The sequence below is a fragment of the Brassica napus genome, chromosome C9, assembly GCF_020379485.1.
Source record: "Brassica napus cultivar Da-Ae chromosome C9, Da-Ae, whole genome shotgun sequence".
Taxonomy (NCBI): domain Eukaryota; kingdom Viridiplantae; phylum Streptophyta; class Magnoliopsida; order Brassicales; family Brassicaceae; genus Brassica; species Brassica napus.
This window is the reverse complement of record NC_063452.1, coordinates 57,308,056-57,335,737: the sequence shown is the minus strand read 5'-3', so window position 1 is coordinate 57,335,737 and position 27,682 is coordinate 57,308,056. Positions and strand designations below refer to the sequence as shown.

General features: G+C 40.4%; 1 protein-coding gene, 1 non-coding gene and 1 pseudogene across 4 annotated transcripts; 1 reads left to right on the top strand and 2 right to left on the bottom strand.

Annotated features, from left to right (window-relative positions):
- Positions 1-1,123: 1,123 nt before the first annotated feature.
- LOC106369907 lies at positions 1,124-23,692 on the bottom strand (annotated as a pseudogene).
- LOC125593554 lies at positions 9,288-9,394 on the top strand. Its single transcript, XR_007329457.1, has one exon. It is a non-coding gene; the product is annotated as a small nucleolar RNA R71 (small nucleolar RNA).
- On the bottom strand, positions 23,623-26,230 carry LOC106372202. Of its 3 annotated transcripts, none has more exons than XM_048769129.1 (3): positions 25,351-26,230; positions 24,186-24,883; positions 23,623-23,827 (listed from the first exon to the last, which is right to left on the bottom strand). In XM_048769129.1, the coding sequence occupies exons 1-2, from the start codon at positions 26,124-26,126 to the stop codon at positions 24,235-24,237; spliced, it is 1,425 nt and encodes a 474-aa protein (XP_048625086.1). In that variant the 5' UTR covers positions 26,127-26,230; the 3' UTR covers positions 23,623-23,827; positions 24,186-24,234. The 3 variants fall into 3 exon arrangements, with proteins under 3 accessions (XP_048625086.1, XP_048625085.1, XP_013667819.2); XM_048769128.1 differs by having other exon boundaries at positions 23,623-23,821; XM_013812365.3 differs by lacking the exon at positions 23,623-23,827 and having other exon boundaries at positions 23,972-24,883.
- Between the last annotated feature and the right edge of the window lie 1,452 nt (positions 26,231-27,682).

Below are 27,682 nucleotides of genomic sequence, written 5' to 3'. Positions count from 1 at the left end.
GATTCGATTCGAAAATTTCGGATATCCGTAAATCTTCGAAGCAAAGCAAATACTAAGAGTCAATATCCGTTAAAATCGAAGCAAATCACAAATATTAAAATTTTGGGAAGCGGATATCCGATCCGATCCGGTAATATATAAATACATGTATATCTTGATTATATTTAAAGTTTTAAATGTATAAAATTATATAATTGTTATTCTAACATATGATTTGACAAATTCTATTCACATTGTTACTTATATAAAAATATTACATAAAAGGAAATGAATAAATTTATGACAATTATAATTTTTTTCTTAAGTTTTGTCTTATTATAATTGTTAACTAAGTTTAAAAAATTAATAAAATATGTAGATTCACTATTTTTTTTAATTTTTATCTTATATATCATGCAAAAAAATATTTTACAAAACAAATTTGTATCAAATTTTTAAGATTATTTGCATTAATCAAAACATATGAAATATATGTAAGTATTCGTAAATATCCGTCAAATATCTATTTATTTTCCGGATATCCGTTTTTCCGAATATCCATATTTTTCTGAAGCAAAACAAATCGAAAAATTAGATATCTGTAACGTACGAAGCAAATCACAAATACCTTTAAAAATCTGGATATCTGATCCGAAATCTGGATATCTGATCCGTGCCCACACCTACCTGACATCATATACAAGACAGAAATATTCGCAAACGGGTTTAGTCCAAATTACTGATCATAACTTGTCGTCGGAACAAAGAGAGCGGAGACTCTCTCTCTCTCTCTCTCTCGATTTGTCAATTAACCGAAAGCCTAAACATGCATACTAGGCCCACTCTATTTATTATATATACCAAAAAGCCCAGAACTTGTGGTCTATAATCGACTGATTTTGTCCTGACAAGTGACAACTTTCGTGTCTTGTCACAGTTAGAAAAGTCGAATGATTCTATAAATGTCTTAATAATAGTCTCAGTTAGAAAAGTCGAATGAGACTACTACGTTTAAACCTTACAGAATCATTTATAGACTATTTTGCTCAGTCCTGTCGAAAATGTTTAAACATTAACCGAACATAAAACGTTTGAAAAAGACACATATATATATATATATATATATATATATTGAACCCCCTGGTAGCATCAAGAATCCGCAATGAATTCAAATCCTAACATTTACATTCATATGTTTCCAATATCCAAAGAATAACACTGCATTAGGTACAAAAAGGAGACGGTTATACACAGTTCACGAATGGGAAAGAAGATAGAACAAAACTCCCCTACCGGCTACCTCTAACTATTTAAAATCAAATTTTCAATGAATTTAATCTCACTCTTCTTCCCAAGTAAGAGAATAGTGAAAACAGAAAAGGCAAAAAAAAAAAAAACAGCAAAGCAAAAAACAAAAGAACATGATTTTGTTTCTGCATGTATCAAGATTATATATAGTAAAAATATTATAAAAAAAGAAAAACCTGGTTTGTATTTAGTTTAGTGATTTTGTGACGGTGGCTCATCTGGATTCTTGGCCTTGCTCCTTAGCATTCAAGAAAAGTTGCCAATCATGATACGTCTGAATCTGTTGTCTTCAGCCGCAGCAGCCACCGCCTTTGGTGATTCAGGTCCTTGAAGTGTAGGTGATAACGGTGCAACCGTGGTGTTTTCCGTTGCTTATTTCTTCCCCAAAGCAACCTTCTCCAAACAAGCTTGTGACAGATGATGCAATCCCCAAGTGAGCACCCGTGGCTTTGCTGATTGCTTCTAGTGTCCCACCTGATCTCCCCCTTCATTATGATCTCTAAAGCTTCCTTGTGCGCTGGATCAAGCGCGTCTGGGTCTTTAAATAGGTTTTGAATAGCTGGAAGGAGGTATTCTCGGACACTTGTTTGAGACAGGTCTTAAGAATCATGTTTCAAACAAAAAACGAGTTAATCTTGGAACATTAGGATATGTAAGAAGAAAATGATCTAGAGACTCTTACCGATTGCATGGAGTGCACGAATGGCTTCGCAGAAAGCGTTAGCTCTCTCTCGGCGACGGATTACGTCTGTTGAAGAGCTTGGACTTGCTGTGCCACAGATCCAAATGCATCAATGCTTGCGTACTTCACATTTAGGTTTTTGTCTGAGCCAAGAGTATTCAAGGCAGGTAAAACATTGCCGGAAGCAAGCTTTGCGTCAATATATGGAACCTGTTGCACAAGTAAATAATAAAGCAATTCTATAGATACAGAATTGGGAAAACAGTGGAAGAGTGTGTGTTGTGAAGAAGCTTACGATGGTCTTCAACAGCTTAGCAGCGTTTATTTTGAGTTCCGCAGTGGAGTCAACGACCATTTCCCACTGATAGAATGTAGATATTATGTTAGTAACAAATCTGTTTAGATTAGATTTTGTGTAAAGTATATTCCCCAAATATCATATAACAACCTTGACTATTAAAGGTCTGTAAATGAGAACGTAATCCCTCAAAGGAATTTCATAAACTTTGATGGTATCAGAGCGACAACGCTCCTGACCTATTCTCTTCTTCTTTATCATCTTCTTCTCTTTCTGTCTATTTATTTCTTCTTTTTCAATGGCTGCGAATCAAGCACCTATTGACAGAGCTTTTCGTATCACAAACATAAAGTCTCATATTCCGATCATTCTCGATTTGGAAGACCACAATTATGATACGTGGCGCGAATTGATTCAAACTCACTGTCTAGCTTTCGACGTCCTTGGTCACATTGACGGATCTACCAATCCGACGGACGTCCATGATGCACAGTGGCACAAGCGAGACAGCCTCGTTAAATTATGGTTATATGGAACCATAGCTGACAAACTGTTTCGGAGTTCTTTCAAACCTGGAGGGACGTCCCGAGACATCTGGCTACGCATTGAAAATCAATTCCGTAATAATAAGGAGGCCCGTGCCATTCAAGTTGATAACGATCTACGCACGCTGGAGATTGGCGACATGACAATCCAAGCATATTGTCAGAAACTGAAGTCATATTCTGATCTGCTCGCAAATCTTGATGCTCCCGTTCCTGATAGTACACTGGTGATGTACATGCTGAATGGTCTCAATGATCGCTTTGACAACATCCTTAACGTGATAAAGCATCGAGATCCATTCCCAACATTTGATGCCGCACAGTCAATGCTTGAAATGGAGGAGAAGCGTGTCCTCAAATTCAACAAATCTTCGGTTACACAAAAGGACACTTCTTCTTCTTCCACGGTTCTTACGGTTTCAGAAGATCAAGACCAGAAACCACGAGCTCAACAGCAACGACAAACCAACAATAACAACAACCGTGGTGGACGTCGCAATGGCAACAGATGACGAGGTCGGAACAACAACAATTGTCAGTACTATAACAACTGGCCTCCAGCTCAGTATTGGCAACAACTGTTTCCTCAGTGGCAGCAGCGCTATCCTTCTTGGGGATAATTCCCGCAGCAACAAATGCCTACTCAACCAGCCTTTCGTCAACCTCAGCAAGCCAATCTCATGATGGAACAGTTCCAGCCGACCACAGACTTTGCACAAGCCTTCAACACAATGACTCTTGCTGATCCGTCTACAGGAGATTGGTACATGGACTCGGGCGCGACCAGTCATCTTGCTTCTGACACAGGTATCCTTAAGTCATGTCTTAACAAAAACATCAGTCAATCAGTCATTGTAGGTAACGGTTCGCAAATTCTTGTTCTTGCTTCTGGTAACACTATTATTCATACCTCTTCTCGCCCATTATCTCTAAACCGAATTCTTATTGCTCCTGATATTGTTACGAATCTCATTTCGGTTAGAAATTTTACCAAAGATAATTTTTGTTCTGTGGAATTTGATCCATTTGGCTTTACTGTGAAGGATCTTCACACTCAAGCGGTCCTAATGCGCAGCAACAGCTCCAGTGATCTATACTCCCTTCCGCCATCTCATTCAAAGCCATCACCAACTTCTTCCGCCTTGCTGTCTTACTCACCGGACCTGTGGCACAAGAGACTGGCGCATATCAATAAAAATTCTTTGCATTCTTTAGCTTCTTCTAATTCCATTGCTTGTAATAAAGACAGTCTTGCTTCTTCTTGCAAGGCTTGTCAACTTGGGAAACAAATTAAATTGCCTTTAAGGGATTCAAATTCTTATGCTTCAAAACCTTTTGAATTAATTCATTCGGATGTCTGGACCTCACCTATTGCTTCTCCCAGTAACATCCGCTACTATGTTCTTTTTCTTGATGATCACACTCATTTTTTGTGGGTTTATCCTCTCAGACGGAAGAGTGAAGTTTTCTCAAAGTTTAAACAATTCTCTAACTATGTAGAAACTCACTTTCATGCTTGTATTCAGGATGTGCAATCTGACAATGGAGACGAGTATGATAATCATCAATTTCAGGACTACTGCAACGCAAAAGGAATGACAATGCGCTTCTCTTGCCCTCATAAATCACAACAAAATGGAAAGGCAAAGAGGATTATAAGGACAATCAACAACGCAATTCGGTATCTCCTCTTTCAAGCTCACATGGCGCCAATGATGTTAGGAGTTTTCAAGGCTCCTAAGACAAATGTTGTAGTATAGTGATTGTCGAACCAGTTCTGAGGGATATCAAAGCAATGAGAATGCAAGTACTCACTTAATCTAAGTGCAACCAATGATTTCAATGGGTTTTAAGCTATGACTAAAACTAGAAAGCAATAACAGAATGATACTTTCTTGACTAAGGGAAAAGAGAACTCATGGGCATAGGGATTAGACCTTGGGTGATCAAGTATCGAACTAAGGATGGCAAATGATCAATCAAACTATCAACCTTAAGCCTAGACACAATTCTAAGCAAGCTCTATGTCTAGATGAATGCTCATTTGCTAACATATCTCAAACATCAAATGTCTTTGGTTGAATAATATGAAAGCAATCATTACTAACAAGTCTATTAGCTATCTTAGCACATTTAACAACAAATGTCTTTGGCAAAGTATACTAAAAGCCTAGGAGAGTTGTCTCAGGCATTTCATCAAACACCTTTCGGGTGAGAAATGCCTATTGATCAACTTTTGAGTGGCCAACTCAGAAGATGCATTATGAATACTCTACTAGCAAGGAACAAGAAAGATCTCCTAGAACTAACCTAATCACCCTTGATCTCCCTAACCCATGAATTCAAAAGGTGATTACTCACTAATCTCCATGATTCCTCTTAAACCCATATTGGATTTCAGATTAATCATGTAGAGAAATAGATAAGAAATCAACAATAACACAAGAACATAACAATCAAAATCCAAGAGATGAACTTCTCAAGAGAGTTTTTGTGTATTTCTCAATAGATCCAAAGATAATCTGCCCTGGCGGCTACCAAGAGTACTTAACTTAGGTTTTTGCAATCTAAAAACAATAAAACAAATGACCAAAAGGCCCCTGAAATAACATAAAAATCGTCCAATCAAACACGCGAAGCGACCTAGCATAGTCGCTCCCAGGAGGTCGCTCCCGACGCTTTCTTTGTGTCTCGCCCCGTCAAAACGCGAGCGACTTTAGCTGGTCGATCTGGCTGGTCGCTCTGAGGGGTCGTTCCAGGATGCTTGACTTTGGTGTCTCCGGACGAGAGGACGCGAGCGACCTTGGTGTGTCGCTCCAACAAGTCGCTTCGGACTTCGGGATCGACCTCAGTGGGTCGCTCTGAGAGGTCGCTCCGGGCTTCGTTTTGTGTCGTCTCGCCATGGAAACGCGAGCGACCTCGGAGCGTCGCTCCGGTGAGGTCGCTCTGGTGCGCTGCTCGTCCGTTGATCGCTTTAAACATTTCTTTTGAGCTCCAAATGCACCCAAATGCCTCCAGGAACTCCATGTGGTACTCCAATACCTGATAAAGACTCATGTATGCAAAATGCAACCTAAACATGGCTAAATCCTAGTCTATATGATCAAAATGCACATGGGTGAATGGATAAAACAATGTAAATATGCAAGATATCAACTCCCCCAAACTTATTCTTTTACTTGTCCTCAAGTGAACTTTCTAGAACTCATAGGGAGAGAGGTTTGAAGGTGGGAACTCATAGCCAAAAGAAACACACAAAGCACTCAAATCAACATTAAAATCCAGCATTAGTACACCCTCTCTTATTATACTCTAGCTTCTCTAGGCCTATCTGAACTCTTTTCATCCCTACACTCATCATCATGCATTCACACATGCAAATCAGCCAACTCTCAAGTTCATTAAGCATAGCATCAAGTGAATTCTTGCAAATGGTCAATTGGCCCAAATCATTTGGTCGAGTAAGGGAAGGCTTTTATTCAAGTGATTCAAGAGGTTCATATGATCTTTAAGGTGGTTTACTCTCGAAACAAGTAGCCTTGATATTGCACATAATATATCTAAGAAAGGGATCAACTCATGCATACAATGCTCAATCTCCATTGTTCTACCCTTTTCCCAAACATACAATTACACAATCATTCCCAAATGTCAAACCCAACTCACATCTCTCACCAAAAGATCCTAAGAACATTAACTCCTTCTCTTTGAAATCTACAAGGGATTTTTCACAACCTCAAAACATTACTTAGCTCCTAACAACTTTGCTAGCCCCCTTTTTCTTTCTTTTTCTCTTTTTTTTTTTTTTTTTTTTTTTTTTTTTTAGATGGGGGCCAAGACTTTTCATAACTTGAGCTAGAGGTTTTTCTACTTATCCCAATAAGACAATTCACTTAAACACAAAGAGTCATTTCTTTTCCTTTTTCATTGCTCCCAAATCATGATCACAACTCTCACCCCCCACCTATAGCTAGACAATAGAGTGCCCAATCTAGCAAGAATGAAGATCAAGCATTGTCGTTCCCAATACTCTCAACATTATGCACATGTAAGACTTTCCGAAGAAGGCCTCACTCATCAAACAATGAAAGCTTAAAAGAAGGGAAAGGTTTTGGGAGTGGTCTACCACTAGAGTTTGTCAAAATAAGATTGGCATAAAGAATGTGACAACTCAAGTGTGTATAGCCATGACTCAGTACACAAGGGACCATGAGCAAGAAGCATTAAGTTCGTTCAGTTCAAATAAGGTTGTAGTTGGCTTCAAAGACTGAGTTTCAGCAATCAACAAGTTTCAGGAAGAGTCTTCAAGGCTCGAAGCATACAAGTGTTTTTGAGAGGTGCATAAGCTACTCAGGTGCAAACTAATGTTCTTTACAAGGCATTTCAAATCATTGCTCCCAATGCAAGTAAATGCAACCTATATGCTCTAGACTCTCCTAGAAATGTAAATGATGCAAACTAAATGAAATTTTTTTTTTATGCAAATATATATGTATAATGCAATGCATGAGACTCAAAATCATCAAAGCAAACGTGATCAAATACTTGGTACCTCCCCCAAACTTAAATGACACAGTCTCTGTGTTGTCAAAGAGAGAGAGATACCCAAAAAGAGAAAACTAATATGCAAAAACGAAATGGTATATACAAGGGAAAGTAGTGGGTTACCTTCTATGGAGAATGAGTAGAGGGAGATGCTCTCTCCTCGTCGTCCTCAGGTGGTAACTCTTCAAGGTGCTCATCAGCAAGAGTGCCCATCTCTTCAATGTAGAAGGCTTGTCCGAACACAGTTGGTTTCTTCATTTTCTCCTTGATGTCAAAGTGGAGAACATGCCCTTTACCCAAATGGAGATCAATCGTGCCCTCTTTCACCTTAACAATTGCTCCTGCTGTAGCTAATAATGGCCTTCCAAGAATCAATGGGTCCTGAGCCTCCTCACCCATCTCAAGCACCACAAAATCTGTAGGTATCTCATACCTTCCAATCTTCACAGGTAGGTCCTCTAGGATGCCCACAGGGTACTTCACTGAACGATCAGCTAACACCAGAGAGAGTTTACACTTCTTGTACTGAGTGAATCCAAGCTTCTTTGCAACAGACAAAGGCATCACGCTGACACTAGCTCCCAAATCGCAGAGACATTTCTCAAATACCATAGGTCCAAGAGCACAAGGTAGTGTAAAGCATCCTGGATCCTCTAACTTCTCTGGAACATCAAGCCTTTGGATGATGGCACTGCACTCATGGGTAAGAATCATCATGCTTTCCATTTCCTTCTTCTTTGCAGCTACAACATCTTTCAGGAACTTGTTGTATTGAGGAATCAACATGAAAGCATCGATGATGGGCATTGCAACCTGAGCTTCACTCATTTGCTTGTCAAACAAAGCCTTGTACTTCTCTAGCAGCTGCCTCTTGAATCTACCAGGGAATGGTAGTTTGGGTTCATAGGGAGGAGGAACAAAAGAATTCTCACTTGCTGGAGCAAGAACTTCACCATCCTTCACTGTTTTCTTCTCTTCCCCAACCTTTCCTTTACCCTTGGCTTCCACAATCTTCTCCAAGATTTCATCATTGATTTTCTCATCAACAATCACCACTTCATCATCTAAGTTGATGGCCACCTCCTCACCTAGTTTCTCAGCATCCCTAGTGAGGGTTGTAGGAGGTAACTGCTTACCACTCCTAAGGGTGATAGCTTTGGCCTCCTTGGGGTTTTGGTCAGATTTTCCAGGTAGAGATCCTTGCTGGCGAGTCTGGTGAGTGTTCATGGAAGCAAACTGATTCTCTAAATTCTTGACTGTAGAAGCAAGATGTGAGAACTTGTTGTTGAGCTCATTGTAGCTCCCATCAATCTTGGAATGAAGGTTTTTCAACTCATAACCAACATGCTTCTCACTTCTAGTCTGAGACTCCAAGATTTGTTTCAGTAGGGTGTCAGTGCTGCTCTCTTGAGGAGCAGAGGAACCAGATGAGGGGTTTTGCTGAGGTTGATAGCTGCCTTGCTGGTTGTTTCGAGGCGGATAACCACTCTGTTGGTTGTTGGGATAGGATTTCTGTTGGTAGTTGTTGTACTGAAAGTTGGGCTCTTTTTTGTACCAGCTACCATTGTTGTTGATGAAACACAGCTCTTCCTGACCTTCCAAACCCTCAACCTCATGGACAACAGGTGGTGTCTCTTGGCTTGGGTTACCAACAAAGTGCAGCTGCTCTTGTGTGGCTTTATCAGCAAGGAGGATGTCTATCTTATCCTGTAGAGCTTTCAACTCTTTCCTCGTCTGCTTATCATCTGTTCGACTGCTTCTGTCGTGGTCTCCACTGTAGACTGCATCACTCTTTACCATGTTGTCAACCAGCTCCTCTGCATCTTCCTCAGTTCTCCCCAAGAAGAACCCATTGCTAGCTGTATCCAGTCTGGCCCTGTACTTAGGAAGAGCACCACGGTAGAATGTGCTCAGCAAGCTCTCCTTAGAGAAACCATGGTGTGGGCATTGAGCTTGGTAGCCCTTGAATCTCTCCCAGGCTTCACTGAATCCTTCCAAGTTCTTCTGTTGGAAACTGGAGATCTCATTTCTCAGCTTAGCAGTTCTTGAGGATGAGAAGAATTTCTCCAAGAATGCTCTCTTGCACTCATCCCAAGTGGTGATAGAGTCGCTGGGTAGAGACTTCTCCCACTGACGTGCCTTATCCCCCAAAGAGAAAGGGAATAGCTTGAGCTTGAAAGCATCTTCGGACACACCATTGGTTTTTGACAACCCGCAGTAGCTGTCGAACCTGTCCAAGTGCTCAAATGGGTCCTCCAGAGCCAAGCCATGATACTTGTTGTTCTCGATCACGTTGAGGAGTCCTGACTTGACCTCAAAGTTGTTGGCTGCCACAGCTGGTGCTCGGATTCCGAATCTATGACCATGTATGTTGGGGCGGTCGTAAGTGTCAATGGGTCGAGCTGCCCGCGGTTGGTGTTCTACCATATCAATATCCAAGTGGGCCTGGTGTTCTTCTTCTCTTCTAGCTCTAGCACACTCCCTCTCAAAAGCTCTGATGTCTGCTACTATTGGAACTAGGTTTGATGGACCCCTGCTCCTCAAGTTCATACACCTGAAAGTGAAAGGTAAGTGAAGAAGAAGAATCAGTAACAAAACAAAATTAAAATGACTTAGTCTCAAGCAAGTGACTAAATCTCAATGTTTAAATCTACTCAGTATTTGGCAACGGCGCCAATTTGATGTTAGGAGTTTTCAAGGCTCCTAAGACAAATGTTGTAGTATAGTGATTGTCGAACCAGTTCTGAGGGATATCAAAGCAATGAGAATGCAAGTACTCACTTAATCTAAGTGCAACCAATGATTTAGATGGGTTTTAAGCTATGACTAAAACTAGAAAGCAATAACAGAATGATACTTTCTTGACTAAGGGAAAAGAGAACTCATGGGCATAGGGATTAGACCTTGGGTGATCAAGTATCAAACTAAGGATGGCAAATGATCAATCAAACTATCAACCTTAAGCCTAGACACAATTCTAAGCAAGCTCTATGTCTAGATGAATGCTCATTTGCTAACATATCTCAAACATCAAATGTCTTTGGTTGAATAATATGAAAGCAATCATTACTAACAAGTCTATTAGCTATCTTAGCACATTTAACAACAAATGTCTTTGGCAAAGTATACTAAAAGCCTAGGAGAGTTGTCTCAGGCATTTCATCAAACACCTTTCGGGTGGGAAATGCCTATTGATCAACTTTTGGGTGGCCAACTCAGAAGATGCATTATGAATACTCTACTAGCAAGGAACAAGAAAGATCTCCTAGAACTAACCTAATCACCCTTGATCTCCCTAACCCATGAATTCAAAAGGTGATTACTCACTAATCTCCATGATTCGTCCTAAACCCATATTGGATTTCAGATTAATCATGTAGAGAAATAGATAAGAAATCAACAATAACACAAGAACATAACAATCAAAATCCAAGACATGAACTTCTCAAGAGAGTTTTTGTGTATTTCTCAATAGATCCAAAGATAATCTGCCCTGGTGGCTACCAAGAGTACTTAACTTAGGTTTTTGCAATCTAAAAACAATAAAACAAATGACCAAAAGGCCCCTGAAATAACATAAAAATCGTCCAATCAAACACGCGGAGCGACCTAGCATAGTCGCTCCCAGGAGGTCGCTCCCGACGCTTTCTTCGTGTCTCGCCCCGTCAAAACGCGAGCGACTTGAGCTGGTCGCTCTGGCTGGTCGCTCTGGCTGGGAGCAACCTTGGTAGGTCGCTCTGAGGGGTCGTTCCAGGATGCTCGACTTTGGTGTCTCCGGACGAGAGGACGCGAGCGACCTTGGTGTGTCGCTCCAACAAGTCGCTCCGGACTTCGGGATCGACCTCAGTGGGTCGCTCTGAGAGGTCGCTCCGGGCTTTATTTTGTGTCGTCTAGCCATGGAAACGCGAGCGACCTCGGAGCGTCGCTCCGGTGAGGTCGCTCTGGTGCGTTGCTCGTCCGTTGATCGCTTTAAACACTTCTTTTGAGCTCCAAATGCACCCAAATGCCTCCAGGAACTCCATGTGGTACTCCAATACCTGATAAAGACTCATGTATGCAAAATCCAACCTAAACATGGCTAAATCCTAGTCTATATGATCAAAATGCACATGGGTGAATGGATAAAACAATGTAAATATGCAAGATATCAGCCAACATATTGGGTAAAAGCTCTTCATGTTGCAGTGCACATCTTGAATATCCTTCCGTCTGTTGCTATCAAAAGTTAAACTCCTTACGCTCTCTTGTTCCGCAAGGCACCAACATATGATCATCTCAAAGTGTTCGGTTGCCTTTGCTTTCCAAATCTCAATCATTCCAATCTCCATAAGCTTGCGCCGAGGTCCACACCATGTCTCTTCCTTGGTTATCGATCAAACCACAAGGGATACAGATGCATGGACCTGAAGACAAATAAGATAATCATCTCACGGCACGTGTATTTTGATGAATCTGTCTTTCCAAAGGCAACTTCAGCTCACAGCAATGCTGCAACATATCAATTCCTCAGCGCCGATGACGAACCTTCGCCTCTCTTAAAAGACATTTTGCAAGGTTCTTCTCAAACTCAAATACCTTCTATTTCTATACCACAAATACATCCACTTTCACGTTCAGCTTCCTCTGATGCGACACAAATTGCTACTTCAGACAACCGGCATGAGCCACCGGTTCGTCATCCAATGTAAACTCGAAGTAGAACTGGTGTAAGCAAACCTAAGAAACAGTTTTCTCTTCTTTCCTCTGTTTCCCCTTTGCCTACTAGCTATCTAAATGCTTTAAAAGATCCGAACTGGACACCTGCGATGACTGTAGAGATGGATGCTTTTGATAAGGCTAAGACTTGGGATCTTGTTCCAAAGCCAACTAACTCTAATGTTGTTCGTGTATGTGGCTTTACAAGCACAAGCTTGATGCAGAAGGAAACCCAAGACGGCATAAAGCTCGCTTGGTTGCAAATGGAAAGTCACAAGTACATGGAATCGACTACAATGACACTTTCTCACCAGTAGTCAAACCGGTGACAATACGAGTTGTACTAGATGTTAGCCTTGCTCGAGACTGTCCCTTACACCAGCTAGACGTCAAGAACGCGTTCCTCCATGGAGAGCTGGAAGAAACAATATATATGCAGCAACCACCAGGCTACATCGACAAGGAACATCCACACCATGTCTGCAAGCTTCGCAAAGCAATATATGGGTTAAAACAGGCTCCGAGAGTTTGGAATTTACGGTTTGCTAATTTTATTAAGTCACTTGGTTTCAGGAGTAGTGAAGCTGACGCGTCGCTGTTCGTTTTCAATCAAGGATCACGCAAGGCATACCTCTTGTTATACGTCGACGACATCTTGACGGCTTCAGACAACTCTTTCCTGCAGTCCATCATCAAGACGCTTCAGACTGAGTTCCCAATGTCTGATTCGGGGAAACTCAATTACTTCTTGGGCGTCAAGACAGACTTCAACACTAGCGGCATATTCCTCAACCAGAGCATACACCGAAGACATTATAGCACGTTCTGGGATGTTAGACTGCAAGCCGTGCTCGACTCCGGTGGACCTGCAGTCCAACCTATCTCTTGACGACGGCGACCTCATCTCAGATCCTACACAATACCGATGCCTAGCTGGAGCTCTGCAGTATCTAACATTTACACGCCCATATATCTCTTACGCTGTCCATCAGATCTGTTTGTATATGCACAACCCACGAGTTCCTCACCTTCATGCTCTGAAGCGAATCATACGTTACCTTCAAGGAACTAAATCGTATGGCATTCAACTCCGGAAAAGTAATGAGACCGAACTTGTTGCATATTCAGACGCAGATTGGGCTGGATGTCCAGACACACGCCGTTCAACCTCAGGATATTGTGTCTTTCTCGGCTCCAACCTCGTATCATGGTCTGCGAAACGGCAGCAGACAGATCTAGTGCAGAGGCAGAGTACAAGGGAGTTGCAAACACGGTCGCTGAGCTTTGCTGGTTCAGAAACTTGATGCTTGACTTAGGCTGTCCTATCAACAAAGCTGCGATTGTGTATTGTGACAACATAATTTTCGTCTACCTCTCTCACAATCCAGTCAAACATCAACGTACAAAACATGTGGAGATTGATATACACTTTGTTCGCGAGAAAGTTCGCATGGGCCAAGTGCGAGTACTACATGTTCCTTTTTCACTTCAGTTCGCGGACATCTTCACCAAGGGATTACCGACAACCTTATTCAATGAATTCAGGACCAGTCTCACTGTCGTGTCCCCCGACAATGTGACTGAGGGAGGGTGATAGAATGTAGATATTCTGTTAGTAACAAATCTGTTTAGATTAGATTTTGTGTAAATTTATATTCCCCAAATATCCTGTAACAACCTTGACTATTAAAGGTCTGTAAATGAGAACGTAACCCCTCAAGGGAATTTCATAAACTTTCACCCACAAAATTGCCAATATCATCTTATGGTTCTTCAAATGTGCTGCAACGTTTAGAGGAATTCATTGGTAAGAAGAAGAAGAAGAAGTTCAAGAAATCATAATAAACAAAGAAAGCTTAGGAAAACGCACCAAAGGAAGTGAACCGCATCCAAAACCTCGTTGTTGTTGCGCTTTGATGACTGGTTTTCCTTTGTTTTGCTCTCCAGTAAGATTTGTCGTAAGATGTTTGTTAACTCTTCATGTTTACTTGGAGCACCAAGAACTCCTGCCAAAAGAAGCGGTAGAATACAGTGTGTGGCAAGTCTACTGGCTACAGCAGTTCTTGGTTTCAGGCCTGAATAAAGGAAACATTAATCTATATCAGACTGTTTCAGAAATTTCCATGTCGATATATATCCAGCAATCAGGTAACCTTTTATCAACATGCATCCATTCAAACATAGGCCACTCAGAACGTTCCCTAGTCAAAATTCCAGTTAGATACGACGGAGTATGATTATCTACAAGAAGATGTCAGATACTAGAAAAACTTTCTGCGATCAAGAGTTTTGAAGGGAGTGAAGAAGCTTACTCGGCATAGGTCCCAAGCAAGGAAACAGAGACCACACATTGCTCTGACTTTGCGGTAGACGGGAACGAACACGTTTCCACTGCCTTCTGGTATACAGCTGGAAGCAGTTCCATCAACATTCTTAGTAGAACATCAATGTTCCATCACTCCCGTTCACCAAGGACTCGTAGATGAGACTCCAATGACCCTTCAACTCCCGAAAGGGGTGGGCAGTGCTGCGAATGAAATTGACTTAAACGAGCTAAAGAAAACTACCACTCCAACCACAATCTTAAAATGGGAAATATACCGAGGTAATACCTGTGCGGAGCTCAATGCGTGAGAGAGGAGAACACTTCATCACAGCAGGAAGTAGCTCTTTCAGTGTGGTTTCCGCAACCAGGCCAGATGGATCGCATATAAACTGAAACATCATCTCCTCAACCTATTAAACCAACAGAAAACTGGTGTTGTAGCATTTCGGTTTATTAAAAGTTTAAAACTAACGGAACTTCTAAGCTATTGTCTCATGCCAACGTAAAAAAAGCTCCCTTCTCCTAGAATGTTTGTAATCAGCCTGTTTTAGACCTTATGCTGCAGCCATGTCAGTCATATCAAGTCAGAGATAAGAAGCACATTTAGCGAAGCTGACCTTGAAATATTTGTCTGTGTTCGGAAATAAAGGAAGCAACAACGCAAGATTATGAGCGGCAGCCTCTCGAACCACTGTTGCAGAATCTTCTATAAGTTGTTGTATGATTGACAAAATAAGAGAGTCGCATATCTCAGGGCGAACATACTCTGCAAGCTCCCCACATGATTGAGCAACTAGCAGCCTGCGTTCTTGATATGTATGATTTATCTGAAATTAAACAAAACCAGCATATAATCACTCATATAAAGAAAATAACACAAATTGTTAAAGCAGAGGCAGACAACTCGTAAAAACAAGAGTAGCATTTACCTGTTCCCAACACTGTGGAAGCAATTCTGTTTCTGTTCTCATTTCCCCAACATTCCTCGATAGGCTAAAACATGCCTGAGATAAACAATAAAAGGCCTCAACTCAAAATATATATAAGTCGTAATTATACAAAAAGAAAACTTCTAAGTTAAAACAGTAACCTACATCCATAATAATCTGCCTCTGCTGCTCATCTGGACGTTTGATCAAGTTGAACAGTGTGTGGGTCAAGGAGTCTGATAGGTTTAAGAGAGTGTATTATCGGAAGAAAGGAGGAAAAGAAGTGGAGGATGAAGGAATAAGAGACGTTGGAGTTTAGTTTGAATAACGAGGGAGTTGAAAGCCTCTGATTCAGAGAGAGACTTTGCAGTTATGAGCTGAGAATGAAGTGAAGATAGTATAAATAACTAATGTACTTTCATTTGTAGTTCTTATGCTTTGTATGTGTAATTTGAGTGACGCTATGAGTCCTCTGTTTCCAGTCGCTATGAGACTGATGATGAAGGCGATCTCGACATGAGAGTGAGCTTGATTCATACTACAAAGTGTAATCGTTCTTTACATTGATAATAGAAGAAGTATTCATAGTCTTTGGATTACTTATATCTAAAGTCTATCATTGGTGAATATGAATTCTTAGTGATGCCTTTTGGCCTCACCAATGCCCCAGCCACATTTCAAGCTTTGATGAATAGAGTGTTCAAACCGTTTCTTCGACGCTTTTTGTTGGTGTTTTTCGATGATATTCTTATCTACAGCCCCGATCAAGAAACACATGAAGAACATTTGAGGATGGTGTTGGCAGTATTAAGAGAGCAGCATCTATTCGCAAATCAGAAGAAGTGTATGTTTGGAGTAAAGACAGTGGGATATTTGGGTCACATGATCTCAGTGAATGGAGTAGCTACTGATTCGAATAAGACAGATGCAATGAACGAGTGGCCTATACCAAAGACAGTGAAGCAGCTAAGAGGTTTCCTCGGGTTAACAGGTTATTACAGAAAATTTGTTAAAGACTATGGCAGCATTGCTCGGCCTTTGACAGTTTTACTCAAGAAGGATCAGTTTTGCTGGCCACCTGAGGCTCATATGGCGTTTGATAGGTTGAAACATGCAATGGTCAACGCTCCTGTGTTGGCATTACCGGATTTTGAGCAGACTTTTGTCGTGGAATCAGATGCATCAGGATTTGGATTAGGAGCCGTCTTAATGCAGAATAAATGCCCCATTGCCTTCTTTAGTCATGCTCTCACGCCTCGGGAACAGTTGAAGCCTGCCTATGAACGTGAGTTAATGGCTATAGTAATGGCAGTAAGGAAGTGGAAACACTACTTGATGGGTCGGAAATTTCATGTACACACGGATCAAAGAAGCTTAAAGTTCTTATTGGAGCAGAAAGAGGTCAATCTCGAGTATCAGAAATGGCTAACGAAGTTGTTGGGTTTTGATTTTGACATCTTCTACAAACCAGAGCCAGAGAATAAAGCAACAGATGGCCTATCTTGATCTATGTCAGTGTCTACACTGCTACTGGCTCTAACAGTACCTACTGCTTTGCAATGGGAAGATTTGTTTAAGGAGATCAAGGAAGATATGGATATTCAGAACACAGTTTTGAAATTGCAGAAGGGCGAGCTCATGTCTAAGAAGTATCAGGTGATTGAGGGGAATATATGGTCAAAAAAGAGATTGGTGGTACCTAAGCAGTTTCGTTTTAGACAGGTAATATTACAAGAGGCTCATGACAGCAAGCTGGGGGGTCATTCTGGAGTTTTGAAGACAGTTGAACGAGTCCAAGGGTCATTATTTTGGAAGGGGATGTACAAGCAAATTCAAAAGTATGTTGCTTCTTGCGCGGTCTGTCAAACTCATAAACATTCCACTCTGTCACCAGCGGGTTTACTGCAACCATTGCCAATTCCAGAGAGGGTTTGGGATGACATTAACATGGATTTCATAGAAGGTTTACCTACTTCAAATGGATTCAATGTCATTCTGGTTGTGATAGATCGTTTGAGCAAATTTGCGCATTTTGTGGCTCTGAAGCATCCATTCTCTGCTTTGGATGTGGCGAAGAAGTTCATAAGTGAAGTGGTGAAACTCCACGGTTTTCCGAGGAGCATTGTGTCAGATCGTGATAGAATCTTCTTGAGTTCTTTCTGGTCTTAGGTTTTTCGTCTGGCGGGTACAACGTTGAAGTACAACACAACATTTCACCCTCAAACCGACGGGCAATCTGAGGTGTCGAATAGATGCCTAGAAACGTACTTAAGATGTTTCTCGTCTACGCATCCTCGAACTTGGCATTCTTATTTGGCTTGGTCTGAATTGTGGTATAATACTACTTATCACAAGTCCCTTCAAACCACACCATTTAAAGTAATGTATGGCCGAGATCCTCCCCCGTTGTTGCGTTTTGAATTGGGGTCTACGTCTAACTTTGAGTTGGATAAAGCTTTGAGGGAAAGAGACGAGGTTTTGGTCAACTTGAAGCATAATTTGGAGTGTGCTCAAGCTATTATGAAGTCTCAGGCGGATAAGTCACGCCGTGATGTGGTGCTTGCAGTGGGTGATATGGTGTATCTGAAATTACAACCATATAGACAGAAGACTGTGGTGAAACGTGTTTGTCAAAAACTAGCTGCCAAGTTTTATGGACCGTATCGAGTGGTGGAGCGTATTGGTCAAACGGCGTATAAGCTACAGCTTCTTCCGGAAGCCCGTATACATCATGTTTTCCATATATCTCAATTGAAACTGGCAATTGGTCAACAGGTGCAATGCGAGGAGCTTCCTCCGGTTTGTCTCACTGAAGCTGATGAAGTAATAGAACCAGAGGATGTCTTGGACAAACGTTATAGTTCAACGGGTGAATTGGAGTTGTTGGTTAAATGGCAGGGTAAGACAGACTTGGAGAACACTTGGGTGGCTTATCAAGAATTCGTGGATTGTTTTCCGAGTTACCAGCTTGAGGGCAAGCTGGATTTCGTTGGGGGAAGTATTGATAGGTTTAAGAGAGTGTATTATCGGAAGAAAGGAGGAAAATAAGTGGAGGATGAAGGAATAAGAGACGTTGGAGTTTAGTTTGAATAACGAGGGAGTTGAAAGCCTCTAATTCAGAGAGAGACTTTGCAGTTATGAGCTGAGAGTGAAGTGAAGATAGTATAAATAAGTAATGTACTTTCATTTGTAGTTCTTATGCTTTGTATGTGTAATTTGAGTGACGCTATGAGTCCTCTTTTTCCAGTCGCTATGAGACTGATGATGAAGGCGATCTCGACATGAGAGTGAGCTTGATTCATACTACAAAGTGTAACCGTTCTTTAGAAGAAGTATTCATAGTCTTTGGATTACTTATATCTAAAGTCTATCAGTCTCTTGTCCTACTAACTGGATGCCTCTCAATTGCACACATCATCAGGGAAAGGAGTTCCTACCGGCCAAACAAACCAGATCAGTTAAATTCCATCCACCACACTGAATGGTAAAATTGAAAGAAAAAAAATGCACTCATACCTCTCGATGATTTATCAGAACATATGGAACAATATTCGGCAAAGCATCTGCAAGTATCTGAATTGTCCCTAAACCCTGTAATGGAACAGAGAAAAAGAAATAGAGAAAAAGAAAATCCAAACAGCGCATATTACAGTATGTTACAGTATGTTGATATAAAAATAGCACTAGCATAACGTAAGGAAAGTAAACAGCTACATGGACCTCCTACAAAATTTGCTGATGACAAGATAGGGATACCTTTCAAAAGTATTCTACTAAATCATTAAGAAAAATAAGGCCAGGACTCACCGTTTCCTCAAAAGCAGCTTCGCCGTTTTGCATTTTCCGATTTTAAATTAGAGCCACGACCAATTCCAGAATCCACTTTTAAGATGCTTTCTTTTTTTTTTTTGAAAGAATTTTAAATTTTATTCCAAACAAAAAAAACCTTATTACAGAATTGAACATGCCTCCTTTCTATACAAAATAGAAAAATCTGTAAACTCTATACAAAGCTGGATTGACTCCTTTAACTCCTATCAAACCACACTTCCATTGCTTTTTCAAATTTTCCTCCCTTTCTTCTTCTCAAAGAGGTAATCCTATTTCTGATCAACTTATCTAATCTGGCTATTAGACAAGAAGCAGGCAGAGAAGGATCACCTATTCTTCTCAAGTTTCTTTCACTCCATACTGCATACGCCACATCTTGGAAGCAATAACGAAGCAAGAACGTTAAAATCCTTCCATGAAGACCATTAACCACTACCCGTATTACGTCTGACCACTCATAAATACGTCTGTAACCTGCTAAGTTCTTTATAGTCTCCAACCACACTTCTTTAGAGTAATCACACTCAAAAAACAAATGGTCTCTTGTTTCAAAAGCAGCTTTACAAAGCCAGCAAGTAGTCATAGCCTGAGGATTCCAACGAAGAATCCTATCACCTGTTGCTAGTCTATTATGGATAGCAACCCAGATGAGAAAAGAGAACTTTGGGGTGGCCCCAGTAAACCAAACTCCTTTGGACCAGCTGACCTTCGGCGACTTTTCTCTAATAATGTCCCAAGTTTGCGACGTGGAGAAACCCTCCTTGAACTCCCCATTTTCTCGCTTCCAAGTGCACACATCATCCTGCGTTGTTAGCCCTCTGTTTCTCAGCGACAAAACTTCTTGATCTATCAGCTGCAGGATAGTAACTCGATGTCTCTTTGGCCGGTATAGTTGTATTGCTCTCTCCAAGTGCACACACATCTCTTTTAAGATGCTTTCAAGGTCTCTGGGTGAAAAATTACCATTTGATGGACTTGACAAATAGTTTGATACTTCTTTCTGGTTCTCCAAATTACTATTCAAGGCTTTATAAGACACACTGCTGGCCTCTGCTTCCACCTCTCTTTCATTAGGAATTATATTCTTAATCTCTTCCTCTACAAGACTGTCTTCTGCTTGCGTGTGTGCTTACTCAACAGGTATAGAACTCTCAGAAATTAAACCACCATCCTTTTCCATTGCTGGTTTCTCAACTTCCTCTGGCAGAGAGCTTATCTGTTTCTCACCTTCAGTAGCTGACACATATTGACCAGCACGAGACCCTTCAATATGCATTTTAAGAGATGTGATCTCAGCTCTGCAGTCATTGAGATTCCTCCTCTGATGCTCTGAGGACTGCTTCAAACTTTGCACCTGAATACTATCAGTGTCATTTCAGGTATTTACGTTTCCACATGTGAAAGTGTCTGCTTCTTTGAGAAATCCAGTCTATAAAGGAATAGATACCTGCCTGTCTCTGTCCTTAAGATCCTTCTGAAGTGATTAAGTAGACTTGTGAAAAGCACTGATTTGCTCCTCGAACTTTTCTTTGCTCCTAAATAGCCCATCCTTTTCTTCGTTTAGCCTTTCAATCTCTTTTTTCAACGATTCATTTTCCTGAAGCATGGCTATTTTCTCCTGCATCCAAAAAGTATGAACCATGAGAAATTCAAATTCATCTAGAACATTTTGATGGATTTATCGCATGCCGTCAAAGTGTAACTTACATGGTCAATGCGATTCTCAAATACAAAAAAGTTACAGTTAGAGCAAGTTTCAAGGTACTTGTCTTTCTGACAACATGAATTCAGGATATAACCTCTGCTGCCTCTGAAGTTTATGAAAGGTACTGATAGTAATAGCGCAAGGCATCAGGAACGTGCGCTGGACTGGACTGTCCTGCCAAATGTCCAAGTTCTGGTCTGTCACCTGAGATAAACAGATCATACATGATACTTAATTATTTATGGAGCTGTTTCATATACTATATCAACACAGTCAATAGGCCAAACACTTCGGTTTTCTCTTTCTGGAGTTGGAGATAATTCAGACCCGAAACTTAGTTCCAGTCGACTCAATTAAGGAAATAGTTAGATATTAGATTACCCCCAAAACTCAACGGATTTAAGAATTCTTAGTGAAACCTCATAGAAAATGCTACTAAAAAGCTCCCATTACTTCTTACTAATTCTTCATGAAAATTTCCAAGGTAGAGTGGCAGTGAATCATGGGCAAAAACACGAATAGTTAATCAAGATTCCAAAAATTCTGTTATCGGTCCAAAAAAAAAAGAACAAAGATTCAATAATTTGAAACATCTCAATAAGCACGAAATGTATAAACATATTGGTAAGATTACGATACCTCCTCATAAAATGTCATTGCGGTAAGTCTGTAACCTGCTAAAAGAAGATATTCTTTAACTGCACATTTTAAGTCTCGACGTTCATTGTTCTTCAAAGGCCCTATATCGGTGAAGGAAAAATCTTTCTTTTTCCGTTGAACTTCTGGCCTCTTGTCTCCGAACTCTTCTGTGTCCACTTCTGAGAAATTACTACTATACCAAAAAAAAACTTAATAATGCATTATACCAAAAAACTTAGGGAGAAGCTACGTAGGACGGTTTGGTTATTTTGTTGCTACTATACCAAAAAAAAACTTAATAATGCATTATAAATGATTTTAGCTTAGTATATTATTCATAGTATATTATTCAGAAAAGATTTCCATGGAGAAAAATAAAAGAGAAAAGGAGATGGCTAACGTATGGGAACTAAAAGCTAGACCAGCAACTACTTATTGCAGAAATAACTTATAAATGTTAGAAGAAGAAACATTAGAAAATCAGGAGCTCTTAGTGAAGCTCTGATACCAGGTTTGATATATTTACCGGACTATATATAGTCATTGTAGTTACAAAGAATCAAAAATACGCTAACAATATGAGTGAGATATTTGTACAATCTAAAACAGAATAGTAAGAATATCCCTACTCCGTCTGTTTCTTAATAAGTGTCACTTTGAAATTTTTTATGAAACAAAATATCCCTATATAATATCAATTGATACACTCAAGTTCCTGCACTTGGTACTAAAATATAGTGAAACTGGAGTATTATACTATAATCGGGTAGAGTCCCCAACTGGTTGATGAAGTTTCTGCAACCCTAACTAGTAGCTACCAACTTACAAGCTAGATTAGCTCTGCAGTCATTGAATTTCCTCGTTGTTTATGCACACATCTATCTAACTAGAGGATGTATTATGAGGAGAGAGAGTAGAACAAATAGTTCAGTATATAGATAGATACCTTTTAGCTTGTCAATCGAACAATCAGATCTCTTCTGTCCTTCAGTTTTCAATCTTGTAATATCCTCTTGTGCTAAACGAAATTCATATTCACTGATAGCTAGCTTTTCCGATAACGCTTCTTTCTCCTCCAGCAAACTTTGAGGGTCCGCAACTGCATTGCAGGGTAACAATTACTAGCTACCAACGATGATGCGTAAGAAAGCATGTAGCTAAATCAAAACAAAACTATATGAATCAAAACCTCACACTGCGACAAAAGATACATAGAAGATGAGTTGTTCTTGGTTATAAGATCACCCGATTCAACAAGTTCTTCAATTATGATTATTTTGCAAACTTAAGACTATGGATACATGTGCAAACCTTCAGTCAAATTGCATGGAGAGTTTCCTCATAAAATATATGTTGCAAGCTACGGTATATATGTTATGGCGAGAGCGTAATAGACGAAGGCATGGGGAGGCTAGTGCACCAACAGAACTTTTGATCAAGCTGCTTGATAAAAATATGAGGAACAAGTTCACATTAATACAAAGGAAGGGAGACAATGTAATTGGGAAAGGGATGCAATTTTGGTTTGCAACAAGATAGGAAGATCCAGTAGGAGTGAGAGCTGGCTGCCTAGTAGGAGTGAGAGCTAGGTAGATTTGAAAAGGTTGATAAGTGATGAGGAGGTAGAGGAGTTGAAGAAAGAGTTTCTATTTGTCTTTACCCAAACATGTATAGAAAATATTAAGAAATGACACACATAGTTGTAACAAGGTCTTTTCTTTTTTGAATTAAATTTAACATTCAATTTAAAAAAAAAAAAAATTGCATGGAGAACATGTTCATGACCCAACCATTACACATTCAACAGATAAGATCTCTAAAACGCAACTCAACCTACTGACAAGCACAATCTGATAATTTAAGTGACAAAATAACAATGTGAGGAGGCGGATATTCACCAGCGAGTATACAATACAAACGCTGAGGCGAAGAGTTGGCGAACCTCGAATGGAATTATACCAAGAAATCTGATCAGGAGGGAAACGGGAAGGATCGGAGAAGAACTCCTTAAGACGAATTGTTTGGGCATCGTGGCCATAGTCGAGGAGCTCGTGAAGAAGCTCAAACGCCGTCAAGAAGCAGTTCTCCTCCATCAGGAAGTTCACAACGACGATCGCTCCGCGTTCATTTTTTATGTTTCTTATTAAGGGATCCCTAAAACCCAATAACAGGTCAATCCTCCATTCGGAAAGAGAATTCAAAATTTTATCTCACGATTTGATCTGATGCACCTCGGTTTCGATTCACCAGATCGAGTGTCCGATTACTCGCCCACTAATCTCTCCGGAAGGGAGTGACGCTGGTATGAATCAGGTGCTACACTGTAGTGGTTCGTTAGCCTGTAACTAGTTAAGTTACGAACAATATTGAGCTTTAAGAGACACGTAGACGGTGCAGATCTCAAGATACATAATTGGCAAATTTGAAGAACAATAAATACAGCGAGACATATATTTAATTCATTAATGATTTTTTACTGGGCCAAAATGAAAAAAGTAAATCATATGCTAACATATTTCTTTATAAAATGTAACCTGTAAACTTCATAAAGGAAATAAAATAGGATCATCATTGTATTACAGCAACCAAGTGTGTGAAAGAAGTGGGACAAGGATCACCAAGGAGACAAGAAAAGCAGACGTATGTATATATATATATGTGTAAGAAAACGAAAACGAAAACAAAACTGTAAAAACCAAATACCTGAAACGAACCTCAGCAGCATGAAAACCGATTTTAATGCTCTCAAGTCTTATAAACCTTTGTGGGTGTTTAGCTGACCCAGAGCTTCAGTCAGCATCATTGTTTGTAACTCAGACGATACTATTGGAGCGGGTGGCTGTGATTTGTAAAGCTGAGCACGAGCTGTATCGTCATCGAGGTCAGTGTTGTAGATGAAATCATCTTTGCATGTAGTACTAACACCAGCTTCACTTGATGTTTGCACCGATGAATCGGGTTTGGGTGTAAGGTAAACCTGCGAGGAAAACTCTGGAGCTAGAGGGCTGCTGGTGCGAGCCACTGGGGATTCAACATGGTGGGTGTTTAGAGCGGTGTTGTGTCTCACAGGCGGAGCTTGAACATACCTCGAATTATACTGCTCAACTGGATAATAGACTGGGTATGGCTGAGGCTGGAGCTGATAATGTATCTGGTTCATGTGCTGGTACGCAGGCAATGCCATAGGTGAGTTTCCGGTCATGTAAGGCGGCTGTCCAGTGTAAACCACGTAGATAGGTTGTTGTTGTTGTTGAGCTTGGTTCAGAAATTGTGGATACCCCGAAACTGGAACTGGTTTGTTTAGGTCAGGCTCGTACGTGTTTGGAGATAATTTGGTCTCCAAAACATGAGGGCTTGTCGGTAGCTCTTGAAAAGATATTGGTGTGACTGCAGTATTGCCGCTGTTAACAGTAAGAAGGAAAGGAAGAATGGTGATCAGCAAAAGAATTGTCTTTTGAACAAAACGTGATTAGAGGATTGACATCTTCTCTGAAAATAAAAAAAATATATACAATCCTTAGGAATTAGAAACTCAAATTCAAATACTAGAATAAAAATACATCACAAAGGAATAACATACACCAGAGCGCATTGTCCTTACTGTCTAGACTACGAACTTGTTCCACAGATCATGTATATATAGAGAAGAAAGCCTACACTCAACAACAGGATTGCTCCAAGAACTATGTTTTCTTCTTAACTCACTTCAACAACATGATCTCTGAGAGTATATGAACTTGTTCCACGGATCATATATATAGAAGAAAACCTATACTCAACAACAGGATCGCTCCAAGAGTTATGTTTTCTTTTTTAAAGTTACTTCAAGAGATAGCTTTTATGTCACCACACTTAAGGAATATAATACCTTGTCAGTGATTCTATGGGCGCAAACTTGACCTGAGAATTCGACGTATTGTCCTCGCCGGTGCTCTTCATCGGAGGCAATTTGCTCGAAGAAACAGAGGACGACGTCGAGCCAAACGACGAATTAGTCTCGAGCATCATCGACTCCTGTCCGCAAATCCCACCGCTCCCGGCGCTACTCCCGCTATTATTCCCCCCAGTCTGCATCATCTCCACCCCTTTTAACGCATCTACGAACCACGTATCAGTCTTCGGGTGCTGAAGCACGGGCTGAGTCAACTCATCGCGAGTAGGATTCGACTCCCCTATCCCAAGCCAATCAACATCCCCCGCCGCCGCCTCCCCAGCTTTACACTGAGCCGGATCTCCCCGACTCGCGCCGCCTTGAGTTTTCGAAGGGAAGAGAAACAGCCGAACGCGCGTCTTCGGGATCGAGGACTCGCACGTGAGGTATCCGTGCTCCTCCATCATGATCTGAACATCCTCGTCCGTCTCGACGGAGATGAGCGAGTCCAGCTCCTGATCGGGCAACTGATACTTGACCTTGAAATCGTAAGAGATTCCGAGCGTGACCACGAGGTGGCTGACGAGCGATGCGACGCTCGTCTCCGCGGAGGGAGGGACGGCGACGATCCGAGTGTCTCCGCCGACGTAGCGCGGCGATTTCGTCTGCGGGAGCGAGAGTATACTTCCGCCGTACCTACACATCACACGCAGCCTTCCGCTATTCTTACACCTCGGCGTGACAGCCTTCGCGCCTTCCGTTACGGTGGTCATGGTGGTTGCGATTTTGGGGGTTTAACTTTTTCGCTCGTTTTGCCTTTTTGTTTATTCTTCTGTGAGCAAACGCCGTTTATAAGCGGTCATTTTTTTTCTATCGAATCGTGAGTACTTTAGCTTAGCTGTGACGGTAACGTCATCATTAACTGAATATATCAACATAGGGACGTGGGCCCGTTAATGATGTTATTCCCGAGCGCGTGACTTTTAAAGCGGGTAATTATTACCGGGTCGGGTTGAGAATAATCCATGAGCGGGTTTCACGCGATCGGAATAGTATTTGGGCTTGACTAGATTCTTCTTGTTGGGTTTCCATAGATGTTAATTTACTCGAATCAGAATTTGATTTTATTACCATAAAACCGATGAAAATGGTTAACTACCAGTGTGTGATTTTCTATATCTATATTTCATTTATAAGCAAAAATTTGAGATTTTGATGGTATGATGCTACGTGACTACGTCGCAAAGTTACATACGTCATTCTTCTTTGTAGAATACAGTAACTAAATAAAATATTCTTTAATGCTTTTGCAGAAGAAGATATGGATTTTGAATCCTAAAACAATGTATTAACAATTATGAAGATTAATAAAAAAATACATACAATTTTTACTATGATGCAAATAGAATCGAAATATAACTATCATATGTGAAACTTCCTAGCAGAAATATAATTTTATGTTCTATTTCTAGATGTAATGATTTCACAATTTATAACAAACATAATAAATTAGTATAAAAAAAGATCCTTGTACCTTGGCTATGTGCTCTTATTGGTTTGTAGTCTACCATGGATGATTATTGCCGATAATGACATGATGAAGATGATGTTTTTGTCAACCTGGCTGTCTTCTTTCAACACTTTGCTGCTTCGGAATCCGAACAAACTTATACTGCAATCCAGTTAATGTAGGTCTTGTGGTCGCAATAGTCTACTACGGTTATGTTCGTTTTGGAGTTGTTGGCAACAGCGGACAACAAATATGTTTTATTGCACGTTTTAATGGTGTTGATGATCAGCGGCACAACTAGATTTTGTTCAAGCGATCTTTCAAGCGACACAACTAGATTTTGTTCAAACGATCTTTTAAGAAAAAAATCAATATACTTTTCTTTCAGACTTTTCTGTCTAGTTGAGTTTGGTTACATATTGGTTTGGTTTGAATTGTATTGGGAAGATTCCCAATACTGCAAAATTTTATTCAGTTGATAAATATATTTCTCCATTTTTGTGGAAACAAATATAATAAGAAACATATCAGTAAACGAAAATGATATGCAGTCTTATATATATATATATGTTCGATCTAGTTGTTCACTGTCACAAAGACAAGTTTGATTTCATTTCTAACTTAATTCTGAAAACATTTATCATAAAGACTAAGTACAAATAAAGCTGACTCCGGCGATCTTAGATGGTGGACATTGTTCGGATCTCCACCGAATTTTATTTGATATTTGGCGTTTGACAAAATCTTTTTATTATGCTCCTTTTAGTTTCTGTATTCGGGAAAACCTAGTGTTTGAGGATAGTATGGCTAAACAAGCTC

Coding starts and splice junctions, on each gene's coding strand:
- LOC106372202 (XM_048769129.1), bottom strand. CDS start 26,126: ATGACCACCGTAACGGAAGGCGCGAAGGCTGTCACGCCGAGGTGTAAG. Junction 24,884..25,350: donor CCCATAGAATCACTGACAAG/GTATTATATTCC, acceptor TACTGTTAACAG/CGGCAATACTGCAGTCACAC.